This window comes from Epargyreus clarus, unplaced genomic scaffold, assembly GCF_041222505.1.
Source record: "Epargyreus clarus isolate Ecla_fem2 unplaced genomic scaffold, WU_Ecla_fem_2.2 ptg000012l, whole genome shotgun sequence".
Classification (NCBI taxonomy): Eukaryota; Metazoa; Arthropoda; class Insecta; order Lepidoptera; family Hesperiidae; genus Epargyreus; species Epargyreus clarus.
Window position 1 is genome coordinate 7721920 of NW_027332220.1, and position 25294 is coordinate 7747213.

General features: G+C 34.9%; 1 protein-coding gene across 7 annotated transcripts in view; it reads left to right on the plus strand.

Annotated features, from left to right (window-relative positions):
* Lim1 (LIM homeobox 1) overlaps positions 1–25294 on the plus strand; it is a 76036-nt gene that overhangs the window by 48360 nt on the left and 2382 nt on the right. For 4 of the 7 annotated variants that reach the window (XM_073078367.1, XM_073078369.1, XM_073078373.1 and 1 more), the window contains exons 4-5: positions 2235–2392; positions 2916–3155. In XM_073078367.1, coding sequence (XP_072934468.1) covers positions 2235–2392; positions 2916–3155 — 398 coding nt within the window. The remainder of the gene's footprint in view (positions 1–2234; positions 2393–2915; positions 3156–25294) is intronic. The other 3 variants (XM_073078370.1, XM_073078371.1, XM_073078368.1) reach the window with 2 other exon arrangements.

The window sequence follows — 25294 nt, forward strand, 5'->3', positions numbered from 1 at the left end:
TTTAAAAATAGGATTTCGGTAAAGATAGCTTCATGTAGATAAAATACATAATAATATATGTTTGATATGTAGTTCACTTAGTATTGAAATAGCAAGGTAATCTACTAGTGAAATTGACAAACTAACTAAACGAACCAATATAGCTATCAATTTAATATAGGTACCTACTCGTAAGCATGTACCTATACGGGAATATAATTAATCTCAAGCCTTGTATGTAACATCCACCCGGAAGACGGAGTCGTCTACTACACAACTACACTACACGTGTTAGAGACAATCTCATCTCGCCCCGTGACAGATATCCGTAGCCGCCCGCCCTGTAGCCGCTAGCGTCCGATGTCATGCAAACATTCTCGTAACTATGCGGTCCTGGTACTTTAAAATAAGTCGTGGTTGAAAGATAAACTTATTTCGTTCGTTCTAGTCTCTCATCAAGTATGTTTTCCGTATCTTTAAAAACATGTTTTGTTATAAACATGTAGAGAATGACACTTTTAACAATAATTGGTCCAAGCTAGAACTTTCCGAATCGTAAATGCCCAGCACAATCACATCAATCCTCCAGATCCAAAACCAAAATCTAAATTAACCACTTAGTTAAATGTCGTCTTGCCAAATAACTTCTATCTGGGTAATTTAAAAAAAATATTTAACATGATATGTGCAGAATGAAAATTTAATTCGTGCGTCAAAATTACGAGATTGCTTTATTTCATTATAAGTACCTACTGTATTTTTATCAATGACCTTTAAATACATTAACACCTTTTAAAAATGTGTTTGTTTGAGTAAGCTAGCGTCAAGTATAAACAAAACATTTAATTACATATTTCAATAACACGATTTATCTTAGACTAGCTATTTCATCACATTTTATCACAAAGGATTTGAAAGATATGCGATTTTAAGTTTGTACAACGCTAACTGTAAACGCGACAAGTTTTTCAAAACTTCCGCTTCGGTTAAGTGCTAGAATAACTGTTAAACACAGTTCAAGTTCCCATCAACTACTCGGAACCCCTTCGCAAACATTCTATACTCCAATGTTTGGTTAAGACAAGCAATTGACGTCCCCTATTATTTTGTCCTTACATTGTTATCTATGAATACTGATAAACACAAAAAGTTTATGCGAACATATAGGTATCTATTTTGTGTCTTTGAAAATTTGTTTTTGATGAGATTGCAGTAGCGATTGTACTTAACCTGGTGGTATGTGGTCACTGCCCCACATGGACTTCTCTAACTTTATAGAGAAGGAACTCGCTAACTACCTAAAGGGGCCTAAAGGCTATTAAATACTCTGCCACTCCTAAGGCCGAATCGGCCGGCATCCAAATTTCCTTTCCAAATGAAGGTAGACCAATATTTAAGTCATAATAGTATAAGTATTCTTCTATAATAAGTATAAGTATTTTTATAAGCTTCGACTAAAAAAAACTTACTTTTTCTCAATTGCGTAAAAGAAAATAAAATAAGAGTATTTGTATTCCACTTTACTTTTAGGTATCTAGAATTTTTCCACAATATGCGTCTGATATTTCGTTAAAAATATATTATTCAGTCCTAGAAATAGTCCAAATGAAACTAAAAATAACTAAATTTAAAGTACTCGACTACTCTCAAATATAAATTGTAGTGCAGAATTATTCTTCCCCGGTTCAACCATAAGTAATTGTTTTTGCGGCTAATTCCCTCCCGCCCGGGCGAGGGGTCTCGAAATTACATTTTTATTTAGTTAGGGGCGAAGGGTTCCTCGATTGCTTTTTGATAAGTCAATTTTTATGCCACATGCACTTTCCTTTGCAGTGTTTGCATGCAAATTAGACAAATGTATGCGATGTATTCAAACGATTTTTATTACAAATTACTCTATCTAGGCTGTACGAGTAATAATAAAGATAACCAATACTTTATTGTCTCGTTGCTAGGTGTGAGTCTCTCCTCTAATCGAAAAGGGGTAGGTTTAAGCTGATCCGTTTACATTACTTATCAATAATCAATCCATCGAATGTTTTGCTTACCATCGACATTTGGAGAAATTGCCAAATTGCCATACTAGAGTTTGATAGATTGATTATCAATTACGGACGCATTAACGCCTTAAACCAGACCACAGCAGCGCTTACTACTGCTGTTATAAGGTAGAGATGTAGCTAGTTGAATTTTTTGCGAGAAGTGTTACCATTTACTACATTTTCAAGGATCTAACTCAAAGTTTTCTTCCACAGCAGACTCGCTGCTAGGCTCAGGGTCTGACGAGGAGGAGGAGGAGGAAGCGAGGGCGGCCAACAACTCCAGCAGTCCAGCGCACGCGCCGCATCCAGCGCTCCATTCTGAACTATCTCACAATGGAGACACCAAGCCACATGAGGATTCCGAAGATCAGGTTGGTACTTGACGTTCATGCTTTAACAAAATATAACATAAATAGTTATTGCAATGAAAAAAGTAAATTCGATAAAATATTTCGATTTTTTAAACTATATTTTTTTTCGCTGTTTGGGGAAAGTAATGAGAGTGTTTTTACAAAAAACGTCAACTACATTTGACACCATAAAATTGGCTACTAAATATTTTAAATTTTGCAAAAATTGGCTAGCAACAAAGGTATGAACAGTATTTACCTTATATGTTGTTTGACGCACAATGTTGCGGATATGTGGTTACAAAATCTATTTTTGATATGTGGTTTAAATTTTTTATGAATATACTTTTAAATACCTTTTTTATGTTTTTTTTTAAATATTTTTTTTATGAATTTACTTTTATAAGACCTTATACCGATTTTTAAACCTTTCCTGTACCTACGTTTTCTGTTCTTTTTTGACTTAAATTTATCCCAAAATCTGTAAGAATACCTAACCACCCCATATCTCCCGCGTGGGACCTGGCCACATGGTCGCATTCAGTTGTTCCTCTTTCCGTCCCAGGGTTCGCTGGACGGGGACCCGGAGACCAGAGACAGCCAAGCTGAGAACAAGTCCCCGGACGACGGCAACGGGGGCTCCAAGCGACGGGGCCCCCGGACCACCATAAAGGCGAAACAGCTGGAGATCCTCAAGTCAGCCTTCTCACAGACCCCAAAGCCAACGAGACACATACGGGAGCAATTGGCGAAGGAAACTGGGCTACCGATGAGAGTTATTCAGGTTAGTTCAGATATTTTACTCGATAAACATTACAGTTCATATAGACGACCCGCGTGGCGGAGCGGCCACCATACCGGTCTGACGCGCAAAGGGTCCCGGGTTCGATCCCCGGCCAGACAGATGTCTAAATGATGAATTTAGATTTCTGTTTCTGGGTCTGGGTGTTTGTGTATTTGTTTATGTGTGTGTCCATGGCATCCACGACACAGGGAATCCTAGTGTGGGGCTGTGAGTGTAGAAAGCGTTTATTATTATATATTTTATGGGAAGGTGTGTGAACGAGTAGCATTAGGTAACATGTTAGCTCTAATATTTAGCCATACTTAGTTCGTCTACATAATTTGTTTAAATGATCTGTTCATAGTAAATGTAGCAAAATTCTAGTTCCAACATAAAGTGTAAAATATTGAGAGCTGAAAACACGATGTATCAAATTTGTAACAGACAAATCAGGCATTCATCATTCAGCTGAAATCGATATTTAAAAAGCGTGAATTTTAGAACTCGGGCAGAAAACAACTGGCCGGTTCGAAGAACTGTTTGCAATCGGAATGTGGATCAAAATCTTTGGGTGGCCACAAAAGAAATAGTCTTGGCTAGCAGATATCAGCCTTTTAAAAATAACAACTGAAATATTTCTTTCCCGCAGTAGCATTAGAAAGTCTAGCTTATTTGTTGGATGATGATTTAATATAATATTTTCCTCTAATATTTCTGTGCTACTTTTGAAGTGTGCAGTTAGCAGAGATTTGCTGTAAGATTTAGATTGTACAAATCATTATTTAGCCTGTTATACTGTAAATTGTATTTTCCTCGTTTCATACCAGCTCTTTAGTAAATTGTCAAACATTATTAATGATGGAACTTTTTATTGCATGCATTACTCTTATTAAGAAAAATATTTTTGACAAAAAATAAAATTGTTGAATAGTACGAAAGTTACTTAGTGCTTATTGAAATTTGCACAATAAAGATGTATTTAGCTTATTTGTTTAGCCACTGAAGCATTTTGTAGTACCTACATATTTATTATGTAGAAAAATATTAAAGAAACCTACTAAGACTGCATATGCAGCTGCAGTTATATCAGCATAAAATTGATTTGAACAAAACCTCTTTCATCACAGCAAACCTCCATACAGTAACCGTTACAAATGGCGCCACTCTATCACGGACGCGGTCGAAACGTTCGCAAATTGAATAACGCACCGACACCGCGACGTGACAAATATCCTAATTAACGAGAGCACAGACTATAAGCAGCACTGACAGAGACAAAGTTTTAGTTTTCTAAATCATCTCTAGGATTTACGATCATGCGGCCCATTTATTTGTGCTTCGCGCGGACGCGGACATGCAATTGTATTTTCTAGAGTTCGATTTTCGAATAGTATTGTGAAATTCGGCGACACGTCGACACGGCGATTTTAAACGAACCTCCACAAATGGAGCAAGCAGTTTCTATTTTTCGAAGTTATGTGTGAATGTGTTAGAAATTAATTATTACCACACAATTAAACTGTATAGGACAATATCGCGAAGAAACCTTTATGCTCAAGAGTTTTCAAAAAATGTCTGTCCATCCCTCATAACTTACCATAATGGGCTATGGCCTAAATTCTTCGCAATCTTAAAAATGAAAACAAAAATAAAATATTTATATGGTATAGAAGTAACAAACGAGCTTACAGTCCGAAGGCAGTGTGAAGGTAAGGCTACAGTAGCCCAGGGTCATCTGTAATCAACCCCAGATATAAGATATACAACCCAGATAGCTAAGGTCCCCCAAGCTAAGGTCAAGGTAAAACTTTGCCCCTGAAGGCAAAGTTTTAATATCCTGGATAACGCCGTAACAAATCCTTTGAATCAGAACACAACAGTTACATTGTTATGATGTAGAAAAAGGCGGCTTTGCTTCTTGAGTCGAATCATAGTAAGTTCTACCACCTTGATGAAGAGGTTTTGAGATTGAGTTCCAAACCTAAGTTTAAAGGATAACAATCCAATCAACACATGGATATACGCGATTCTCCACAGCGACTAAGCAACAGATGTCTAGAGATCCGTCCATCTGTCGGTCATGCTTTTTGCCCGCCTTCCTCTTTGTTTCAGTTTTTGTTGCACTCGATTTCCGAACGAAAAACATAATGTTTTTATCACCGTCTCGCGGTTTGTGAACGGTAGGCTTATATTGCATCGACTACGAAATAATTTACATTGCCGAAATATATAAAAAATCTTTACGAAAAGACTACCTACTGTGCTCTTTAACATTGCGTCACTGGATTAGCTAAGCTTAAAACAAGCCTATTTGTATTGAAATTGGTGTCGTAAGTTTAAGTTTTTTAATAAATATTTTTAATAAAAAAAATATTAGTAAGTAATATATTTTTATGCCATATACGAGTACCTACCCATATAGTACCTACCTACCAACCTGGTATTTAGACATTCATGAATAAATATTAATATTCAGGATACGTCATAAATTTTATTAAAAAACAAGTACCAAAAATCTAGAGCTTCTCCAGAATATTCAAAGATACTGAGTTTGAGTGTAATTTTGATATTTTTGGTCACAGTGCCTAAAGTACAGTATAATTAAAAAGTAAAAAGAAACATGACTTGTCAATATAAATATTTATACTGTTTCATTCAAACGCCTCAATGAATAACAAGTAGGTATGAGGCAAGGGAGCAAAAAATATCCATAAATCACCAATCGAGTTCGCCCAACCAACAAAGCGCCCAATAATCTGTAGTACAACATTATTGCTTCTGTAAACAACGTGAAGTATGTTAAGTGGGTTCATAAACAACATTTTTTGCCACCATTCGTCAGGTCGACGCGTGTCAAGCTACCCACTTGCCATTGCCACATGTGGCATGTAACTGTAAAGTTTTTGTACCGGATTTAACTAGTTAACGCGGATCCGTGTGACCGATTGAACGTTTGAACGAACCGACTATCGGGCCCTTTGAAGCATAACATGTGTGGAAAGGCGAATTTTAATTGCTGTGTGTGATTTTGCGGTATTAATAGCAGAATTGATGACTAGGTATAAAAAGTTGTGCATCGATATAATAGCTGTAATACACATGTTGGTACATAGGTTCACACGGCATAATAACACAGTACAGAAAAAAAAAACAGTTAAAAAAATAATATTCGGTCCACGTTGTTTATTATTAACTTAAGTATCAACAATAGGTAGTACATAATTATATCTTAACATGTAAATACTACCTATATTAATACCTATGTTGCTTCTCCACGTAGCAACTAAGTCGCGAAGTAGCATGTTCGATAAAGTATATTAAAACATTGTTATTCCTGGCGCTAACATTTGCTCATTAACACATTGTAACACACATGTCTAGTCCATAAATGCTAGTGTGTCATGTTGACAGCAGGAAGAGAATGCGTAAAAATAAACAAACCGGAGTCACTCCACCTCAACGCGGTGTCATCCGACCGCGAAACGAGAAAAAAAACTAAGATATTTTAATAAGTTCATATATCGTAATTTCTTCTGCGTGACGGGTCTGTCGCCGCGCGACGCGCCCTTATTGGCTCATATTTTATTTTGACAGCGCGTGTAGTTAGCGTCAAACCATGGAAGTCGATGCGTTTTCATTGCACTCAAAATAAAAATAAAATTATATTTATTTTGATGATATCGTTTGGCGCCGCCGACGCGCTGTAGTTAATAGTTTCGGCGTTAAAATTTTACTCGAGGCTATGTCGTAGGTACATTTAACATTTACTGTTACTGCTTCACGCCTACGTTAATTTTAACAGCGCTTTAATCTCCTCTCATAGTCCTGTTGGAGGTCAATCCTCATATCGATTACAGTTGTACGAGTAAATGGTTTCTTATTCGTATGTTTCGTCTTTTAATATCTTTGCGTCATGTTGCCTTGATGAGATTTTGGGAAATAAATATTGATTTTAAAATGAAATTTTCGTGATAAACAACATTTTTTTGTGTAATAAATTATCAAATTACTGTATAACGTACGCAACTACCTCAATGCCAGTCTATTAAACAACAAAACTATTTAATAACAATCGATCAAATCAAAGTCGTTGTTTCATTTGTCATTCGCAACAAATTCCTCCGATGACAGCTCATAGTAGCGACAGATTATAGAGAGCGATAAAAAAGTTAACACACGCAAACAGCCAACTTGCATTCGATATTTAAAAATATTTATATTTAAAAATAATCCATAATTTTCGTAGTGAGTATGATTTGTTTTTGTTTATTTTTTAGCATCACGTATATCGTTTATCTTTTTATTTATTGAATTGTTTTACAAAAAAACCTTTAAAATTAATAAAAAATAAATGATGGTGCGAGCTTATTGTTTTAAAATATAAATGTTTTCTTTTATGGTCATGCGTATTTATTTGTACACTGTCTATAACGAGTCATGAATTAATTTATACATGTAACTCGCCGTAAAATGTCATCGAAGCGTAGTAGTTCTACAAATTGCCTTGTTACTCGAAAGAATATTCGCCGCGTGCTACAATTAGCATTTACAATTTAGAACAGGGTCATTAATCATTATTATAAGACGCTGAAACAATTCTATAACAATTATGCGCGCGTCAAGTGTGAATATGTTAGAATTTATGTCATTCGGTACTCGTGTAGATAGATATGATTTACATTTGAGATTGCTGTTATTTATGAAGTTAGTGTTACATATTAATCAGGTTAGGTCAGTGAACTAGGCTGGATCTTATCATAGGCAAAATAATTTAGTTAACAACTAATATACATACTATAAAGGTGTTAAACAGTGTTAAGCACTGCTGTTCTGGTTGGAAGGGTGTTGTAAGGAATTACACTTATGCGCGGTCAAACTTAGTCAGGAATCACATGTTATCGAGGATTGTTTACCATCAGCTTACCAACAGGGCTAATATTATAAAAAATACATGAGAATTATATAAAGGTGATAGAACCTTTTGTGGTTCGACTCCGGCGGCACCATCACCACACCTATTTCTGCCGAATAACAGCAATGTTAGGCGCTGCTGTGTTCTGGTTTGAAGGGTGTGGTAAGGGAGACATACTTTTCCGAGGCATCCCAGTTTAGTTCTCAGGGGTAGCGACGCATCCGTGGCCGACCTCAGGTAGATATCTCTATCTGGGGTTGATTACAGATGTCCATAGGCGGCAGTAGCCACTTACCATCAGGTGGACTGCATGCTCGTCTGCTACTCCTATATTATAAAAAAAGAACGATTGGTGCTAATTTGTTGTACCACTCGTTCAAAACAAAAAGGTATTTAAGGATTCTTTAGTAGAAAGTAATTTCCACACGTAAGGCGGTGTCATCAGTGATTGATAGTGGGGGACAAAAACAGTTTGTCTCGAGAACATGTCATTATGTCACCACTGGTCTAACTTGACGCGGTCTGATTAATGCACATGTGTGAGTATGAGTGGTGTCAATGTGTTGTCTTAGGTCAGTGTGGGGTGGACAAAATACGGTAATGAAATGTTTGCGAAGGCTTTATATTTTAACGAGCTTTTGCCCGCGTTACTAAGTAATATTATTAACTAAGAAGATTTATACAAACTTTCATCCCCTATTTTATCCCCTTGGGGGTAGAATTGATCAAAATCCTTTCTTAGCGGATGCCTACGTCATAACATCTACCTGCATGCCAAATTTCAGCCCGATCCGTCCAGTGGTTTGGGCTGTGCGTTGATAGATCACTATGTCAGTCAGTCACCTTTGAGTTATATATATTTAGATGTCAGTTGTTTGAACTAATAGAAAATTTGATAATCATAGTTACTTATATGGTAAGAAATAAAATATGTGATACAGAGATGTCATGATCCTAATTTCATGAATTTTTTAAATGTTTATGGATTTTTCGATTTCGAATCGGCTCTACATTTGTATCTTTTGAACTCATCCGAGATTTTTCCACGTCATGTGAAACCAATCACATAACAGTAATAATTAGCTTCTTTATCGACATTATTGATGAAAAAAAAAACATGTTGAAACGTTGTATTTCGAAAACCGGTCAATGGGAGCGCCGTCACGAAAGGGAACTGTGGGATCGGAGTTGAATGAGCCGTATATCGGCTGTGGTACGACCATATCTCTTCTTTTAATATCCGTCGGCCACTTTGAACTGCCCCAAATACTATAACTTTCACGAATTACGAGGCAACAGCGAGCCTGGGTGACCGCAGCTTTACAGCCCAATGTCCAACAATCACAGTACAGAACAATCAGTACTTCAACGTCAGAAATTAGTCTTCCAAGTAGATTATTGTATACATTTGTTTGAAGCCCTTTGTGTGCTTGTAATGTGATTGTGTTGGTACACTTTGCGTTAATTTTCTATTCTGTAAAATGTAATAACTTGAATATAATGTAGCTGCTCTGGATGAACCCTTTGTTTTGCATATTAATGAGATGCGCGAGAAAATAATATATTTCATTTTGTTTAACCCAAGTAACAAAAGGAGATTATATGCCAGATGCAACGGAATTAGTATTAGTATTGCCACTTGCTCTTTCTTACCGGTACATTCGAATGAAATGTAACAACCAAAAATGGAGATTGAGTATTGTTGCAATACTGCCTCGGTAACTGATGAGCATTCACTTCTATGTATCTAATGTAAAAAATATATTTTATAAATAATCGACGATATACTACGGATTATCTTTTATTAATACAGTGTTACAAATTGCAAGCTTCCAGGTTGCGCAATGTAATGCTTCGCTTTCCACATTGATGTAATGCTCAAAACTCTTAGGTACTTTACAGGCAAACGTTTTTTGTAAAGAAGTGCCCTTAATCTTATATCAATTGTATCAAATATTACAGTCACTATATTTGATATCGATGCGTGTCACTATAATCGTTCTTAATCACTTTAAATATTTTATTAAGCCGTTTGTTATTTGTGATGTTGTTATACTTATTTTTGTGTACTGCTCATTTCAACGAGGGATTATGACAAATTATTTTTTGTTTTAGTTTACCCGCTGGTATGTGCAATTTGTTCTGAATATAGATGGAACTACGAATTTATTTTTTATTTAGAAACAGTTACGTAGATAGTAGGTACTACTGGTACTACTTTAATTCAAGATATTATGAAGTATAAGCATGCCTTTAAATTGTTTATAAAGAATTTTCCGAGTTCATAGTTATATAAATAAAATCTTTAGGTTATTGCATAAAATACGCGTGAACATCTATTCAGCTGTTTTTTAACTTCCCGACAAACAGGCAAAAAAAGAAAATAATAGTTGTTTGAAATTAGAGTGTTTACTTCGCAAAAAGGTAATTATTACGGAAAAATTATGAAACATACCATCTAAATATACCATGTTTTTAAATGTATTATTTTTAACGTTAATAAATATATTTTGGCCTTAAACATGGAGTGTACTGCCAAAGCCGCTGCCGCGCCGATGTCATCGCACGTGAAATGTCCGCGGTAACGATTATCGCCGGCTGTTTTGACAAAACCTCGCTGTCGAATCCGCATTTTATCTAAAAACAGCGATGTTATTGCAATAAATTCGTAATTTTAATCTTTATTATTGAAACAACGGCGCGGGATCGGTTCGTGGGAACAATAAAATGTCTATTTTACAACGCGTTTCTTGGGGACTCTCGTAAAAATATTAAACGTACGGCGCGTAGCGGTATCTTCAAAACTCAGTGCGTCGTGTCGTGCATAAACCGGGGAATTGTCTTTCCGCTTTTTGCGGCTGCGGTGTTATGCTCGATTGCGCCAGCAACCGCCTGTCGTGGTTTTTCAATATTTTTTTCGAGAGATTCTAACTATTTGTCATAGTCACAAGACCTATAAAACTATTTCGTAACCGACTTTTACTAATTGCTACGTTATTAATGTCAGCTTGTAGATTTGTTAGACGAACAAGAATAATGTGCGTTAATAATTTGATGTGTTTATAAATATAATTTCCTGCTTTGTATAATACGTGCGTAAAGATATTAGTTGCATGTATCCCAAATTAAACCCACCTATCAAATTACAAATAATTTTAAAGAACGACCACGACGAATCAATCTAAGTATGACGGTTCACCTATATAGAAAGTCCACATACACTTACCAACCAACTTTCCTTCAACTGAGCGACGAAAAAGTATGATTTATGACGTGCAAGACAGAAGCACCTTGCGATAGTTAAGCAAGTGCGGCCTCACAAAGGCGCTTGACGAAAGCAATAAATTATTAAATTATGATAAAGAGCGTTATACAAAAATCATATGTCGGCGTTTGCGAAATTAGAAAAAAACGTAGCGGAGCGGCGCCTAAAGTCCTTTGTCTAGGACGTCCCGCGGGTACCGTGCGGTGGTGGACAATGGGTAGTGATGTAGCCGAAGCGGCGAGTGTTGGGACAAAAGGGCTCCCCGCGCGGACAAAAAATGACATCATTTATTTTATTGCTCCGGGTGGGAATGTGCTACATTAATATTGCGTAGGCCTTAATGTTCCGATCGCCCTAGGGCCGAGATCCGTCAGCTTCGCTGCTCTCGTATAAATTTTATTCGTTGGTCAATTTGGAATTTATGTTTCTCGGCGCTGAAAATTATTTGATATGTTTTTCTTTATTAACCGTTGTTAAAGCTTGTGGCTTGTTTAAATGAAAACCTACGGATTTATACATTAATTTGCTTTGGTAAACCTACAGGAAATTTTTCGTTTGTATTTATTAAAATTTGCAGTTGGGTTACGTATTTTGAGGTTAAATTTTCCCAGGCATTGACGTAAAAGCTTATCTTTTTGGGTCGGTAAATTTGATCAATTAAACACAATAATTTTAATTGGCATATTATGTAACAACAACAACGGATGTTATTATACATAAAATATTATGTGTAAATATTATGTTATGTATAATTATGTTATTAGATACTACTACGTATGGTACTTACGTAAAAATGTTTTTATCATCTTATATATAAAATTCTGTGTCACAATGTTAGTTACCGTACTCCTCCGAAACGGCTTTACCGATTTTCATCAAATTTTATATGCATATTCAGTAGGTCTGAGAATCGGCTACTATCTGTTTTTCATACCCCTTAGTGATAAGGGTTGTTCATCCTTAACATTTTTTTATTTATATGACAACACAATGTTTGCCGGGTCAGCTAGTTTTTATCTAGATTTTATAGTATTTTCAGAAGTTCAATTGAGAGAATTAATACAGAATTCGAATTTCAATAAGAGGTATGATTCGATGTCTAATTTTAACCACTGTCATATTATTTTTTTTGGACGGGCGTGTACCCTTAGTATGAGTTTTTACGTTTTTACAAAAATGACTGTTTTTGTATTTGTTTACGTATTTCCCATACATTTCCAACAAGTTCTGATATAGGCCGCCAGGGGCGCCGATTGGAAATATATGGGCAAGTACGTAAACAAATACAAACACAGTCATTTTTGTAAAAACGTAAAAACTCATACTAAGGTTACTGAAACCATAGAGTAACTTAGACTTTAGCTGTCAAATAGTTCATTATTTGTTTATTACTGCGTCAACCATGCTCAGTCGTTACATATAACAGAAACTGCACAGGCATCGATCATGGCTGCCTACGACAATGATTTATGGTCAGGCCACAACTGGATCCTAGAGTAGCTGACACGTTTAATTAATTACCCACTAGACTAGAGCACTGGCATATTATGACCTGGGTTTAATATCTAGACCCTACCAATATCTAGTAAGTTTCGGCAACACTACTAATAAATCATGTGTTATTACAAAATAATTATACCTTTCAAGATATATCGATACTTTAGATATTCATTAATTAAAATAATTTATAGTATAAAAACTAAAAACCACGCTAAAATTGCACAAGGAAAATCGTTAATCCTGATTTCTGACGATCCTGATGAGGAGAATGGGATAAAATTATTAAAATCGTGTATTGTTCTTGATAATTGGTCAAATTTTTAAATTAATCGGACCGTTAAAAGTGGGTAAAAATCAAGTTTAAAGTTTCCGTTACATACATACATACATACAACCCAAGCTAATAAAACCGTGGTAAAAAAGGGAAAATATATTTAAATCACATAGAAGAAGAGTAATGGTAATAAAACTTTAATTCTGCTCTCAAATGTATGTGAAACTAGATACCGTAGACCTTAAGACACCCAATAAATAGTTTATTGTCACAATATAATATGTATGTTTGAGCTGCTAACAAAAAAAAAAAATTATATTTTTAGTAGTAGGCTTTATAAACTCAGTTTATAGTCAATGTTAGAACACAAATGCATCTTAATCCACAATTAACGATTCATTTTACTTATGCAATCGACTTTTTATCAAGTTCGTTGCCCATTTTAAGCTTTTTGGTGTCTATAGTAACGGATAGGCACGTAACAGCTGACTTTCACGCTTCCCGCGCATAGTGACGTGACTATATCGATAGAATGAGCGTTTTATTGTCGATGATCGATTTTTGCGGTTTTGTGGCGGCAAATAGAAGAGTTGATGCGTAGGACGTGACGCGCCCTTGGTTGAGAACTTTATGGTTATGAAAGCAAAAAGTAAATGTAGACTTTTTGCTAAAACTATATGGAGCATTAATCTTGACTTATATTTAGAGTATTTTTTATTCTATTAAAGACATATTTCTAGTAATGTCTATGTTGTATTTGGGGTATCACTTTCCTTTTCAGGCTTCTTTCGGGAATCTTAATAACTTTTTCAAGTAACACATTTTCAATGAGCCTTTTGATTTGATTAAAACCAATTAAAACTACCATCCTGTAAGTCACCTTTCTCTTTTCCCTTAAAAACTAAAAACTTATGGAATGTCCTTAGCATGGTGTACTGGCTAGCGATTAAGCTATTTCTTATATTCATTCGTTTCTATAGACGTAATAGATCCGCTTTATTCAAATCGTCCTATTTACTTGGAACCGTAATCTAGTACTCAATTCAAATGACGTTAATAGATTTTTTTCACAAGGATGTCACGGTAAAATGTATCTCCAAAACCATCAAAAGTAAACTTTTTACGGTATTATTTACGGTAGCACTACCTTTTTATTCTGTGGCAACACCGTACGATGATAGTACTATGGTGGATCCGACAACTGCCGACGTCTCGGTCGAATGGACCCAAAGGCCGCGATTCCGCGTCGTGACGTCGTCGCATCACGACCTCACTCCTGCTTCCTAAAACTTCTATTCCGTGTTTGACTTTTCTCTGTTTACAATGATTATTTAAATGCTATTTTATGTAAAAAGGTTACTATAGGCTATTTTATGTAAACGTCGACTCATTTTTCGAATTCTTTTCATGAAAAATTTGATAACATCATAGGTATGCATAAAAAATAATTTGTCCACCATCTTTGGGCTTCTACCATATTTTATTTATAATTACGTATGATTAGTCAAACCATTCATTGTCGTGTTAGATGTGGGACGAACTTTATGTGGTATATCAAAAGCTATGACAAGCTCTTCAAGAATGGTGCAAGAAAAAACCCTTCTTCAAAGCCGGTGATGATCCTCTGGTATTACAAATATCATAGGCGGTGGTGACTGCTTTCCATCAGGCTTTATTGTTAAGTTCATAACGAAAAAGAGCATTTATTAGTAGATGCTAAAATAGTAATTCTGTTTGACTTTTGTCTAAATAGCATATGGTGTTAAAGGTTTCCGTGTAGTACTAACAATGTTGTGTTATTTTTAGCGTATAACATTAACAGAATCAATATATGAAGATAGTTTATCAACAATAAGTTTTAACGGCTCGTTTTATGTATGTCACGTAAGCACAACATTGTATGAAAATATCAGTTACGTAACTTACATGGGTACGATAAGTTATCTTGCGTCGTGAAAAAGAAATAAAGGTGTTTTTTATGTATTGAGATAAAGCCCGCCATATTGAAAAGCATGACCAATGGTTTTACCGTGTGCTATCAGCAAGCGAGCTGATAAAACTTCTTTTTATGAATACTGTATAGTGATTGGCGAATGCAGCTGCTTTATGTCATGTTATCGGAAATGAAAAGTAAAATCTTGTTAGCGGGTTAAATGGGTCATGTTTATGCTGATTTTAAGAGTCTATAAAGGTTTTTACGTGTAGGCTACAGAATCTTGGGTATAAATAAGCAGTCAAGATTGTCATTCGTAACTTTGTTAATAGGCCACATTGTTAATTTCTCGGTTATTTTAAAAAGGAAATAAATATTACTACTATTTCATAATATTAAAACATTTCAAAACCTTATAAAAACCCTGATATTTTTCATTTTCAATATATTTTTACTGCAATCTAAATATTAATTAACTCCCCAAAAATAAACAAAAATAAATTTTTAAACTGCATATACAAAGCGAATGATTGACAGTTATTATTAAACTAAGCTTTCTATAGAGAGTACAGAAATAACCAACATCGTGAGAGGGCCGTCAAATTAACTGAAATAAGGCTGACCGCACATTGGCTACTATCTTGTCGCTGCTGCTGCCGCTGTTAAGTGAACGAACAACGAACGAGCCGTTCACTGTTTGATGTTATTCGAAAAATCTGTCACAAATGCAATACGGTCTATCGTCTACGCGTCTATATGTAAAAACTACTAAGTAGAATAACTTAAAATTCCATCTCAGTAGCTAAACACTGCCAAAAAAAATCTTCCTTTGTGGGATGTTGGAGTAATTTGAGTCTGAACATTGTAACAAATCGGTCCTGATGCAGCGATCAACTCGTAGATGTAAAAAATATAATCATAATATTGTCCCTCGCAGTAAAACAAGAACTAGACTGTAAAAATATGTAACTTGTGAATGAATTTAATTCATTTAATTAATAAAGTTAAATCTACCAATTGCACATGCGATAGTAGCCTATGTGTGTGCAGCCTAAGACAACGCATACAATTTGGAATCACTGGCTGGTTGCATGGTAAATTTAGCAAAATGAACGTCGTGTTGTTTAACTTCTTTATAATTATGACATATATGCCGTTGCAGTTCCGTTACGAGACAAAATAACATTTTGACGTTTATCTGACATTTATAACGAAATAACGGTTTCTAAACTTATTTATTTGTTAGAAATCCCCGTTGTGGACAATCAAATTTAACTATCCAGTAGCAATAGACTGGATAAAGGATGGAAAGTGTTATCCAATAATTATTACCAATTGGTAGAGAGTTGAGCTAATATATAATAAGTCAACTGTTAATCAATCCAGAACGATGTTATTGTGAAGTGGGTAGAGTTTTTATTTGAAAATTTTGATGATAGCCGTTCTGTAGACCTAAATTTTTAATCTGTTTAATTATGGATAGCATGGACAAAATAGTTGAAAGTGCAAAGAAGGAAATAAGTAAGTACAATTTAAGTCAATTGTACTACAATCAGATATATTTCTTTAGAAGCAATTTTTTTTGTCTAGGGTATTTCGGACCCCATTTAGCAGAATAGAGTTAATATTTTGACAACCCGCGTTGCGGAGCGGTTACCATACTGGTCTGACGCGCAGAGGGTCCCGGGTTCGATTCCCGGCCAGACAGATATCTAAATGACGAATTTAGATTTCTGTTTCTGGGTCTGGGTGTTTGTGTATTCGTCTTTGTGTGTGTGCATGGCACCCACGACACAGGGAACCCTAGTGTGGGTCTGTGAGTATAGAAAGTTTTAATTTATTTATTTACATTCTACATGTGTCAAGTGCTGCAGATTCTCTATAAAATTTAAACGTAAGCTTTGAAACCTCGAGTACCATTTAATATATTTATTAGTTACATTAAATATTTGTCACCGTAACATGAAAAACGTGTAAATATTAGAAACGACCTCAATCACGATTTAGTAAGAAAGGAACACCAAAGTATGGATTTTGCGCTTTCATTTACCGTGAAAATTGTCAAGAAAAGACCAATTTTAAAATTATTAAGCATTTAACTACGCTTGCACTTTGAATTAATTTAAAGTACTTCTCACAAGTTCTATACATTTTATTAAGTTACTATGAATAAAAAAAATCGCTTCTCATACGGAGAAAGAAAAAATGGAAAAAATAACTAAATAACTTGCAAAGGAAAAATAATTTTATACAATTTAATTCAATTCACAATAAAATTCAATTATGCAACTGTTTTTTTTCAAACGCTATTGTTCTACGTTATAAATATTACACGCTGTAACAGAAATATTGTGAAAGTAAACAAATGTTTTGTTTTTGTCGTATTTTTATTATTCAAATTGTTTCTTCTTCATTAAGGATGTACTTGTATATCATTTTGGTCTGGAGATTTTCGCTCAGGAATAATTTACTTTTACCTTTCGCCACGCCAATTGACTGTCGATGGCGCATGCGGCGCTGAGTGTGGTCGCGACGTCAGCGCCGCCATCGTCGTGTTCGTTTTATGAAATTTCAATTACTTCATTTTGTTTTTGCTGTCACAAGCTTCCGACAATTTATAGGGGAACGTGACGAGCGAGCGTAACCAGAAATCGATTACCTCTTATTCTACCTCTTTAATAAACTTAACATTGTGTTTACACACGATACACCGATAAATACACGGCCAAAAGTGACCGCAGTAATGTGTACGATTTAAAATACGATCGCCTTCATCAATATTCAGCAAGAGTACGCAAACCGCTAGGGTGCCCAAAATTCGCGTCCACCTTTCCCATATGGCGCATGACACGATAAAGTTTATGGCGGAACCGAAACGAAAACAAAAAATATGGTCAGAACAACTGTTCGTTGTTAAGTATTATAGTTAGGTTAGGTATATTGTGTAGCTCCCTGTAGGGAGCCGACCGCCCGCTGCGTCGCTCTCAACTCTCTAAGCCCAAATTACTAGTTCACCTCAGTTACCTTACTTGCCAGATTACACATTCAACTTAGACGCATCAAAAGACTATACCTAGATTGCTTATTCACTTTGTATAAATAAAAGTTGAAGTTAAAGCTTACAAAAGTGTCCTAGAACATGATTGTAGACTAGAAAAGTGACATAAATAAATACAAAATTAATGATTTTCTCCATAAATGGCGATTCAAATTCAAAGTAGGCATTAAGAATCGTCTATAAATTCGCCAAATTATGTCAATTGTTCAATTTATAGATTGTGACGAGTTGTAGTTTATTCGAACGGTAATGTCGACTCATTAGCGCTGGGGGGCGCCTCTGCCGCAGGTAGGCGCGCGGGCGTTATTTATATTGAGGGCGAAGAGAACAATGTCCACGCCGATCTCGTATTAATCATCTCTTTATTCTGAACCGACTGACAGGGTGATTCTTTGTCCGTAGATCAAAATTTCTTTTGTAACAAAAGCTTTACTTTCTTGATAGTAACACAGTATTAATATTGTTAACGAGTCAGTGCGAAATTATTGTGGCTAATTAGAGAAAAAGTGATAAATTTCTGTGTATTTTATTTTTATTACATTTTCTTATTCTTTTTATTTTTCCTTTTATATATCAAATACTCATGACTTATCTAGTGCTTTTGAAACAACAAGCTACCCAACGACGACAATACGACAAAAGTTTAGTTGTCGTAACTACTTCCTATGGTTCTTTAAACCATTGAAATAGGATGTAATTTCTCCCCTATTAAGCCACAAATAGGCTTCGTCATCATAATAAGAGTTCTTTATCTTCATATATAAAAAAGATTTATTTTTTATATCTTCTAAAACAGTACCAACCACATCCGCATTAAAATCGCAGCGTATTTAATATAACTGTGTTTAATATACAGAATTTAAGTATTTATAAGTTGTAAAGGAATGGACCCGCTCAGCGGTGCACGTATGAAATATAGTGCTTAACACCACGCGGCTTGTTCGGCCGGCGTCCCGCGGCGGGGACTATCCTTACAGCATCGTCAGTATCGTCACCCTAACGACCGCGGCCGAACCTTATTATTTTCATATTTCTATAAATAAAAATCACGAGTAATAACTATAATAGCTGCTCGTGTTACACGTGCGCTGTGTACCTTGAACTTGTGTATTTTTATAATTATATAATTATGTTATCTGTCATACGATAAATAATTATAATTAATGTTGGTAACGTCTGCTACTTCTACTATATTTTATTATTATTTTAACTATAGATTATTATTAGTAAGGTATTTTCAGCAAGTCGTTAAGTTTTAATTATTTAATAACGTTTTTATCTGTGTGTACCTAAACACAAAACTTTTATGTCGAAAATTTTGTAATCTTGTAAAAAAATATTCTACCAATAAAATTTGTGTTAAATGTAGTAGGTATATGCGGTAGGTATGCGGCGGTTCCGTATACCATATTTATTGAGTTACGTTATCAGAAATACATTATTATTATTATTATTATTATTTTTATAATATAGGAGTAGCAGACGAGCATGCAGTCCATCTGATGGTAAGTGGCTACTGCCGCCCATGGACATCTGTAATCAACCCCAGATAGGATTAGATATTCCTACCTGAGGTCGGCCACAGATGTGCCGCTACCCCTGAGGACTAAGCTGGAACGCCTCGGAAAAGTCTGTCTCCCTTACCACACCCTTCAAACCGGAACACAGCAGCGCTACACTGCTGTTATTAGGTAGAACTGTTTAAATCTACCGGTACGTTCGAATTCGGTTCAATTATTTAATTGTGCATAACTACACAGAAATACGAGTATTTTGTGGCGTATTAAAGTTAATAACTTTAACTGTATTATTTCGAAGTTCCTAGCACCGCAGACGGTAATATTTTAATAGCAGACGATATTATGTTTACGAATTTTTTCTTCGACAATTATACTGTCGATTTAGTCTACGAGAACCGCGATTAAGTAATAAATGTAATAAGTTTGAACATTAAATAACGGAACACGTCAATTTCGAACGTTTAACGATGTCGACGGCCGTATAGAAAATGGTTACTGTTTCAAGGTTGCTGCTACTCAGTTTCGTAATTTTAGTTTTGAATGTCATGCAAATTTATACGTAGAAATCATGCTATATTGTTGTTTGTGGCGTGGTTTTTACTATCAGACGCAAATACATTCCTTTCGCCATCATGTAAGATCATTTGATGATGGTAGAACTCTGTGGTTCGACCCCTGTGGCAGCACCTAATAATAGCGGTGTTGTGTGTTTTCGCCTAATAACAGCGGTGTTAGGCGGTGCTGTGTTGAATGGTGTGATAAGGGAGACATTATGGCCTCAGGTGGATCTCAGATGGTACTGGAATGTCCCCGTAGGCAAAATAATTACATTTCATTATGCAGGTCGACTCAGATACGTACCAACTACAACAGTTGCAAACAAAAACAAGAAGCTTTAATTCAGTTTTCTATACAATATTGTTTGTGTGTGGGCGACTTTCAACTCACAATTGGCTAGCGTGGTTGACTATAGGATAAACTTTCATTATAATCCATGCCCAGCAGTGGGACAGTAATGGCTATCAAGCCATCTATAGCTATTAGCCAAGTTGTATCAACAACTAGACGATACTAAGCTGAAGTCATAGATTAGTAAAGATTACTCACTCCTAACAAGAAAATGTACCCAGTTTTGAGAATTGAAATAGTTGCGTAAAAAAGTTTTGCCACGTCTTCGTGCTAAAATGTCCCTAAAATATTTGAAATAATTATTTATTTATTATATAAATTACGCAGTATTAGTTATTTATTCGTAAATTTCCTCTAAAAATGTTTTTATTTGTCAAGAATTCAAAAAAAGAACTTACTAAAATAAGCCGTTTGTGGCTTCATTCAATTTCAAGGTGGCGAAGTATCTTTACTAATCTATGGCTGAAGTTGGAAAAATCGTAAAACCTACGTAGGTCGTAGATTTTATAAGTTATCTAATTAATTGCAGTCTAGCTGCACCTACATGTAGGGCTAACTTATTGGCTGTAAATTTTAATTCGCCATTTTAGTAGTGGCTGGTGAGCATTAAGAGGCTGTAAACCAACATTGTTGAAGGAGGCCAATATTCAATATACTTGGCCAATAAACACTAAATCATCTAGCTCCAGTGAAAGCTTACAAGAAAGTTGCTTTCTATACCAGTACTTGGTACCTTTGTTTTAAAGTTCTAGATTTAGTAACAAATTTAATTGTTTTGTCTTTATATTTACTAATGATAGCCTAGTGGTTGATCGGCCTATCGACGGTTCCGAGGTTCGAATCCCAGGCACCTATGACGATGATGATGATGATGATATTTAGATTCTAATGTTTAATTGCCTGTCTGTATATTAAATATTTTAAGTTTTTTTTTTAAATAAAGTCCAGTACCTAGTTAAAATTCAAATCTAAATTTGTCTGTTTCCGATATTTTATTGACAACAATAAATCTCGAGAATTAATAAACAAAATCGGTCGAGTAATTTAAAAATTCGTTTGTTGTTATTCGGCCTATTTTAAAATGTACGAGTAGATGGATAGATAACAATTTTGATCCACATATAAAACAATAAGACAATTCTAGTAAATTCTCTCTTAAGATGCATTTCATCTTAAATAGATAGATGACCCATGACAGTCGCTTATTTAAGTATATATATATAAAAGTACCTTATTTAAAAACATAAAGACATCGATACTCATAAATTCCATTAAAAAACTCGACCATTCTAAATGCCTCTAGTTTCGCCATAACTTAATCAGATTCGATTAACATGTAAACTTCTACACCTATCGATTTGTTATTACAGGAATCTACATTCTAACGACGCAAGAAACGTATAGAGAACACTAACAGGTTGTAAATAGGGATGGGAACCATCGATTTACCGATAAGCCGATATTTTTTTGCCAAAACGCCAATTTTTGAAATTAATCGATTTGTCATACAAGAAAATAGTCATTCGATTTGTTTTGTTACAATTACCGATATTTCTGCAACCATACATCAGTATAAAAGCTTCTTTTGTTTTTCGTATTAATATTTTTTGCCGATGTACTTCCAGGTAAACGAAGAAATAAATCGAAGAACGATTTTTGAGAAATTTATTTTTTATTGCTCGATATGTTTGTGTTTAATCGATACAAATATCGACATTTTCGACAACAACCGCCATCCCTAGTTGTAAATGTGTTTTCTGTGCAAATGCAAGCGTGGGTGCGGCGGCACGATCAAAGGCCCGCCGCGGGTCCACTGTACCAGTTGAACAACGGCGGCTTTGTTTCCGATTTTTTAGTTTTTCTACATGACAGTGTGGTCTAGCTTCGCCTTGACACACTTGTCGATATATCGATATGATTATCACGATACGTATCTGTTCCACTCACTCTTTTTTTTATTTGAAGGTCAAATCTTCCAATTCATGTCCTAAATCTAAAAACGTTCCATGATTAACTAAATCACTAATGTTATGTAATTCATTAAAATTAAATGAGTGTTAAATTAACATTTAAACAAGTGCCTATCGAGTTAACACTGTGTAATTAAACATACCTAATTACTAAATGAGATGATTATCTAAAGATAAAGTAAGAAAGAGTGACACGAGTTAAATGTTTAGTTTTTTCCTGCTTTTAGCAAAAATGTAGGGCTTTTGCGTTCTTGTTTGAAGGATTGAAGATGGTAGAACGTTTTGTGCTTCGACTACGAACACGGTTCCACCGCCACACTTGCCTATTTCGTCTTATAACAGCAGTGTTAGGCATTGCTGCGTCCTAGTTTATGGAGTGTAGTGAGGGATACATACTTTTCTGAGGCAATGCGCCTGTGACCGACTTCGGGTAAAAATTTAATCTTATCTGGCGCCTGTGGACATCAGTAATCATACAGATATGGGCGGCAGTAGCCATTTACCTAACATCACGTGGACTGTATGATCGATAGCTACTTCTATATTATGAAAAAGATGAAGGATAGAATACTCCAAAAATTGTGCAGATCATTAAACGGATCTAAACCTGACCTAGACATCATCCCAACACACCAGTGTCACTGTCAAGAGCACTTCAAACGCAAAACCAAGTCACTAACACCAATCACAACCAAATCTAATGTAATGGTGTCTTCACACGAGAGGCGTGCGAAACGCTAGTTACGAATTAGTCGCGCGGTCGGCACGCGACTTGTAATACGCCGTGAACTCACAACGAGCGTACGGCAATGATTTTATAATTGTATTATGAGTGATTTGTTCAAGAAAACTAAAACGATCTGTGACCATTGAAATGAAGCTTCGATCTCACTTCATAGTTTCATAGTTTAAGCATGTGATTTTATATGAATTGTGCTGTAGTACATTTCGAATTCAAAAGATGATTCTTTAATATTTATGTTAAATTTCATTATTTACAATATTATCGTAATTTATGAAAAAACATACAAAAACAATACTTATTATTAATAAAATATTAATGACGTTTGTTACACTTTTTAGCGTTTATTAAATTAGCTATTTGCCTATTTAATATATAAATTTTATCGTTTCTGGTAAGTAGAGATTATTTTTTTACAATATTATCCTAATAAAAAGTACAAAAATAATAAATTAAACAGGTTTTAAAATACTTATGATAAAATAATTAAATATAATAAGCTTCATCCAAGTTGTTGTCCCCAAAACGCTAGTAGAAGTTGCAAAAACATCAATGGTTGTCAGGAAAAACTTTGGTTAGATAATTTTATTAATAAGAGACTTAATACACATCTTAAGGAGTAAAGGGTCATACGACAAAACTTGGGGTTTCTCTCTCTACCCTTAAATAGATAATAATTACCTATCTGGAGGCACGGCAGTGCCTCCGCCAAGTCGAGCCAAAAAAAGCGGCACGGCCGTAGCATTCTTTTCTCGAAGCAATTCGGCCCATTTTTGACCCCCTGTAACTTCGTTGCATATGAAGCTAGAAGCCTGAATTTTCAGGTACTTTATTGATAGGTTCCAGTAAGGCGGGGTCTGTATGACCTAGAACAAATCTACAGTTTAGTATTAAAGGCCGTTTCGCGTGTGTACAGGTTATTAGTATGATAGCGCTCAATCAATGCCTGGATAGAATTAGCACGCTGCGTTTAATTGGATCGTGTTGAAGTGTTTTACGTGCGGATTATATTAATTTCAGTTATTCTATTGATATCACTATTGTAGTAGATTAACTTAAAGTTCAGAAAATGAATAAAGAAGTCATATTTTAACAGTTTCTTAAAAATTCTATGTCTAGTTCTTATAATACTTGTATGTCTACTTGAATATAGAATACCTAATTGTTATGACATTTGTCTCTTCAAACTCTTTAAGAAAAAATAACGAGAGCTGTCAAACATACTCCAAAAATTAATAAACAATGATAAATACTTAATGGAGATATGATATAGATGTAACTCCAGTAAGAGGAAATACGATCTTTGTTTTCTTCTTGTACTTAATAACCAAATCGAGTTAATAGTTAAACTTACTTAAAACATAATGTATATTGTTCTCATAGCTACATGAGTTTCTTATATGAAGTTCTTTGTAATTGTCGTTCGCATACAATCTTGTATGTAAATGCAAAAACAAACCAATATAAGGACGCCATTCACAACAGAACTACAACACTTTCCCGACCGCAGACCTCTTAACTAAAACCATAAAAAGTATTTTGCGACCCACCGACAAAGTGATACAGTTTTTTTCCGTTTCGTTTGTGGGTTTTTATTTAAATTTGTGGCGCAGTACAAGTGTTTTTCTCAGGGAATACTTGAATGCTGTAATCAGTACAATGCGCTTTGAATTTTTTTCTAAAAACAATTTCCTAGGTTTACAATTTGTGCGCGACTATTTTTGAAACAAATGTTCAGGAAGCGTTGTTTAAAATGTTAGATTTTATCGAATTAACTTTACAATACATTGTTTTATTTACGTTGACAACATAAAATACTTGCGTAATAAAATTGAGTTTTTTTATAATCTACTATTTCACCGCCAAGTAAATATGAAACAAAGTATTTTTAATAATTTTGCTCAGAGGATTATTTTATCGTGTTTTAATTATTTATTTAAACTGACATATAATGTATAACTTAAATCGCTGGAAGTATGAAATTTTGCTCAATTTTTTTATACATAAACAACATTAATGTACATGATGCAATGAACGTTAAGAACGTGTAAGGGAC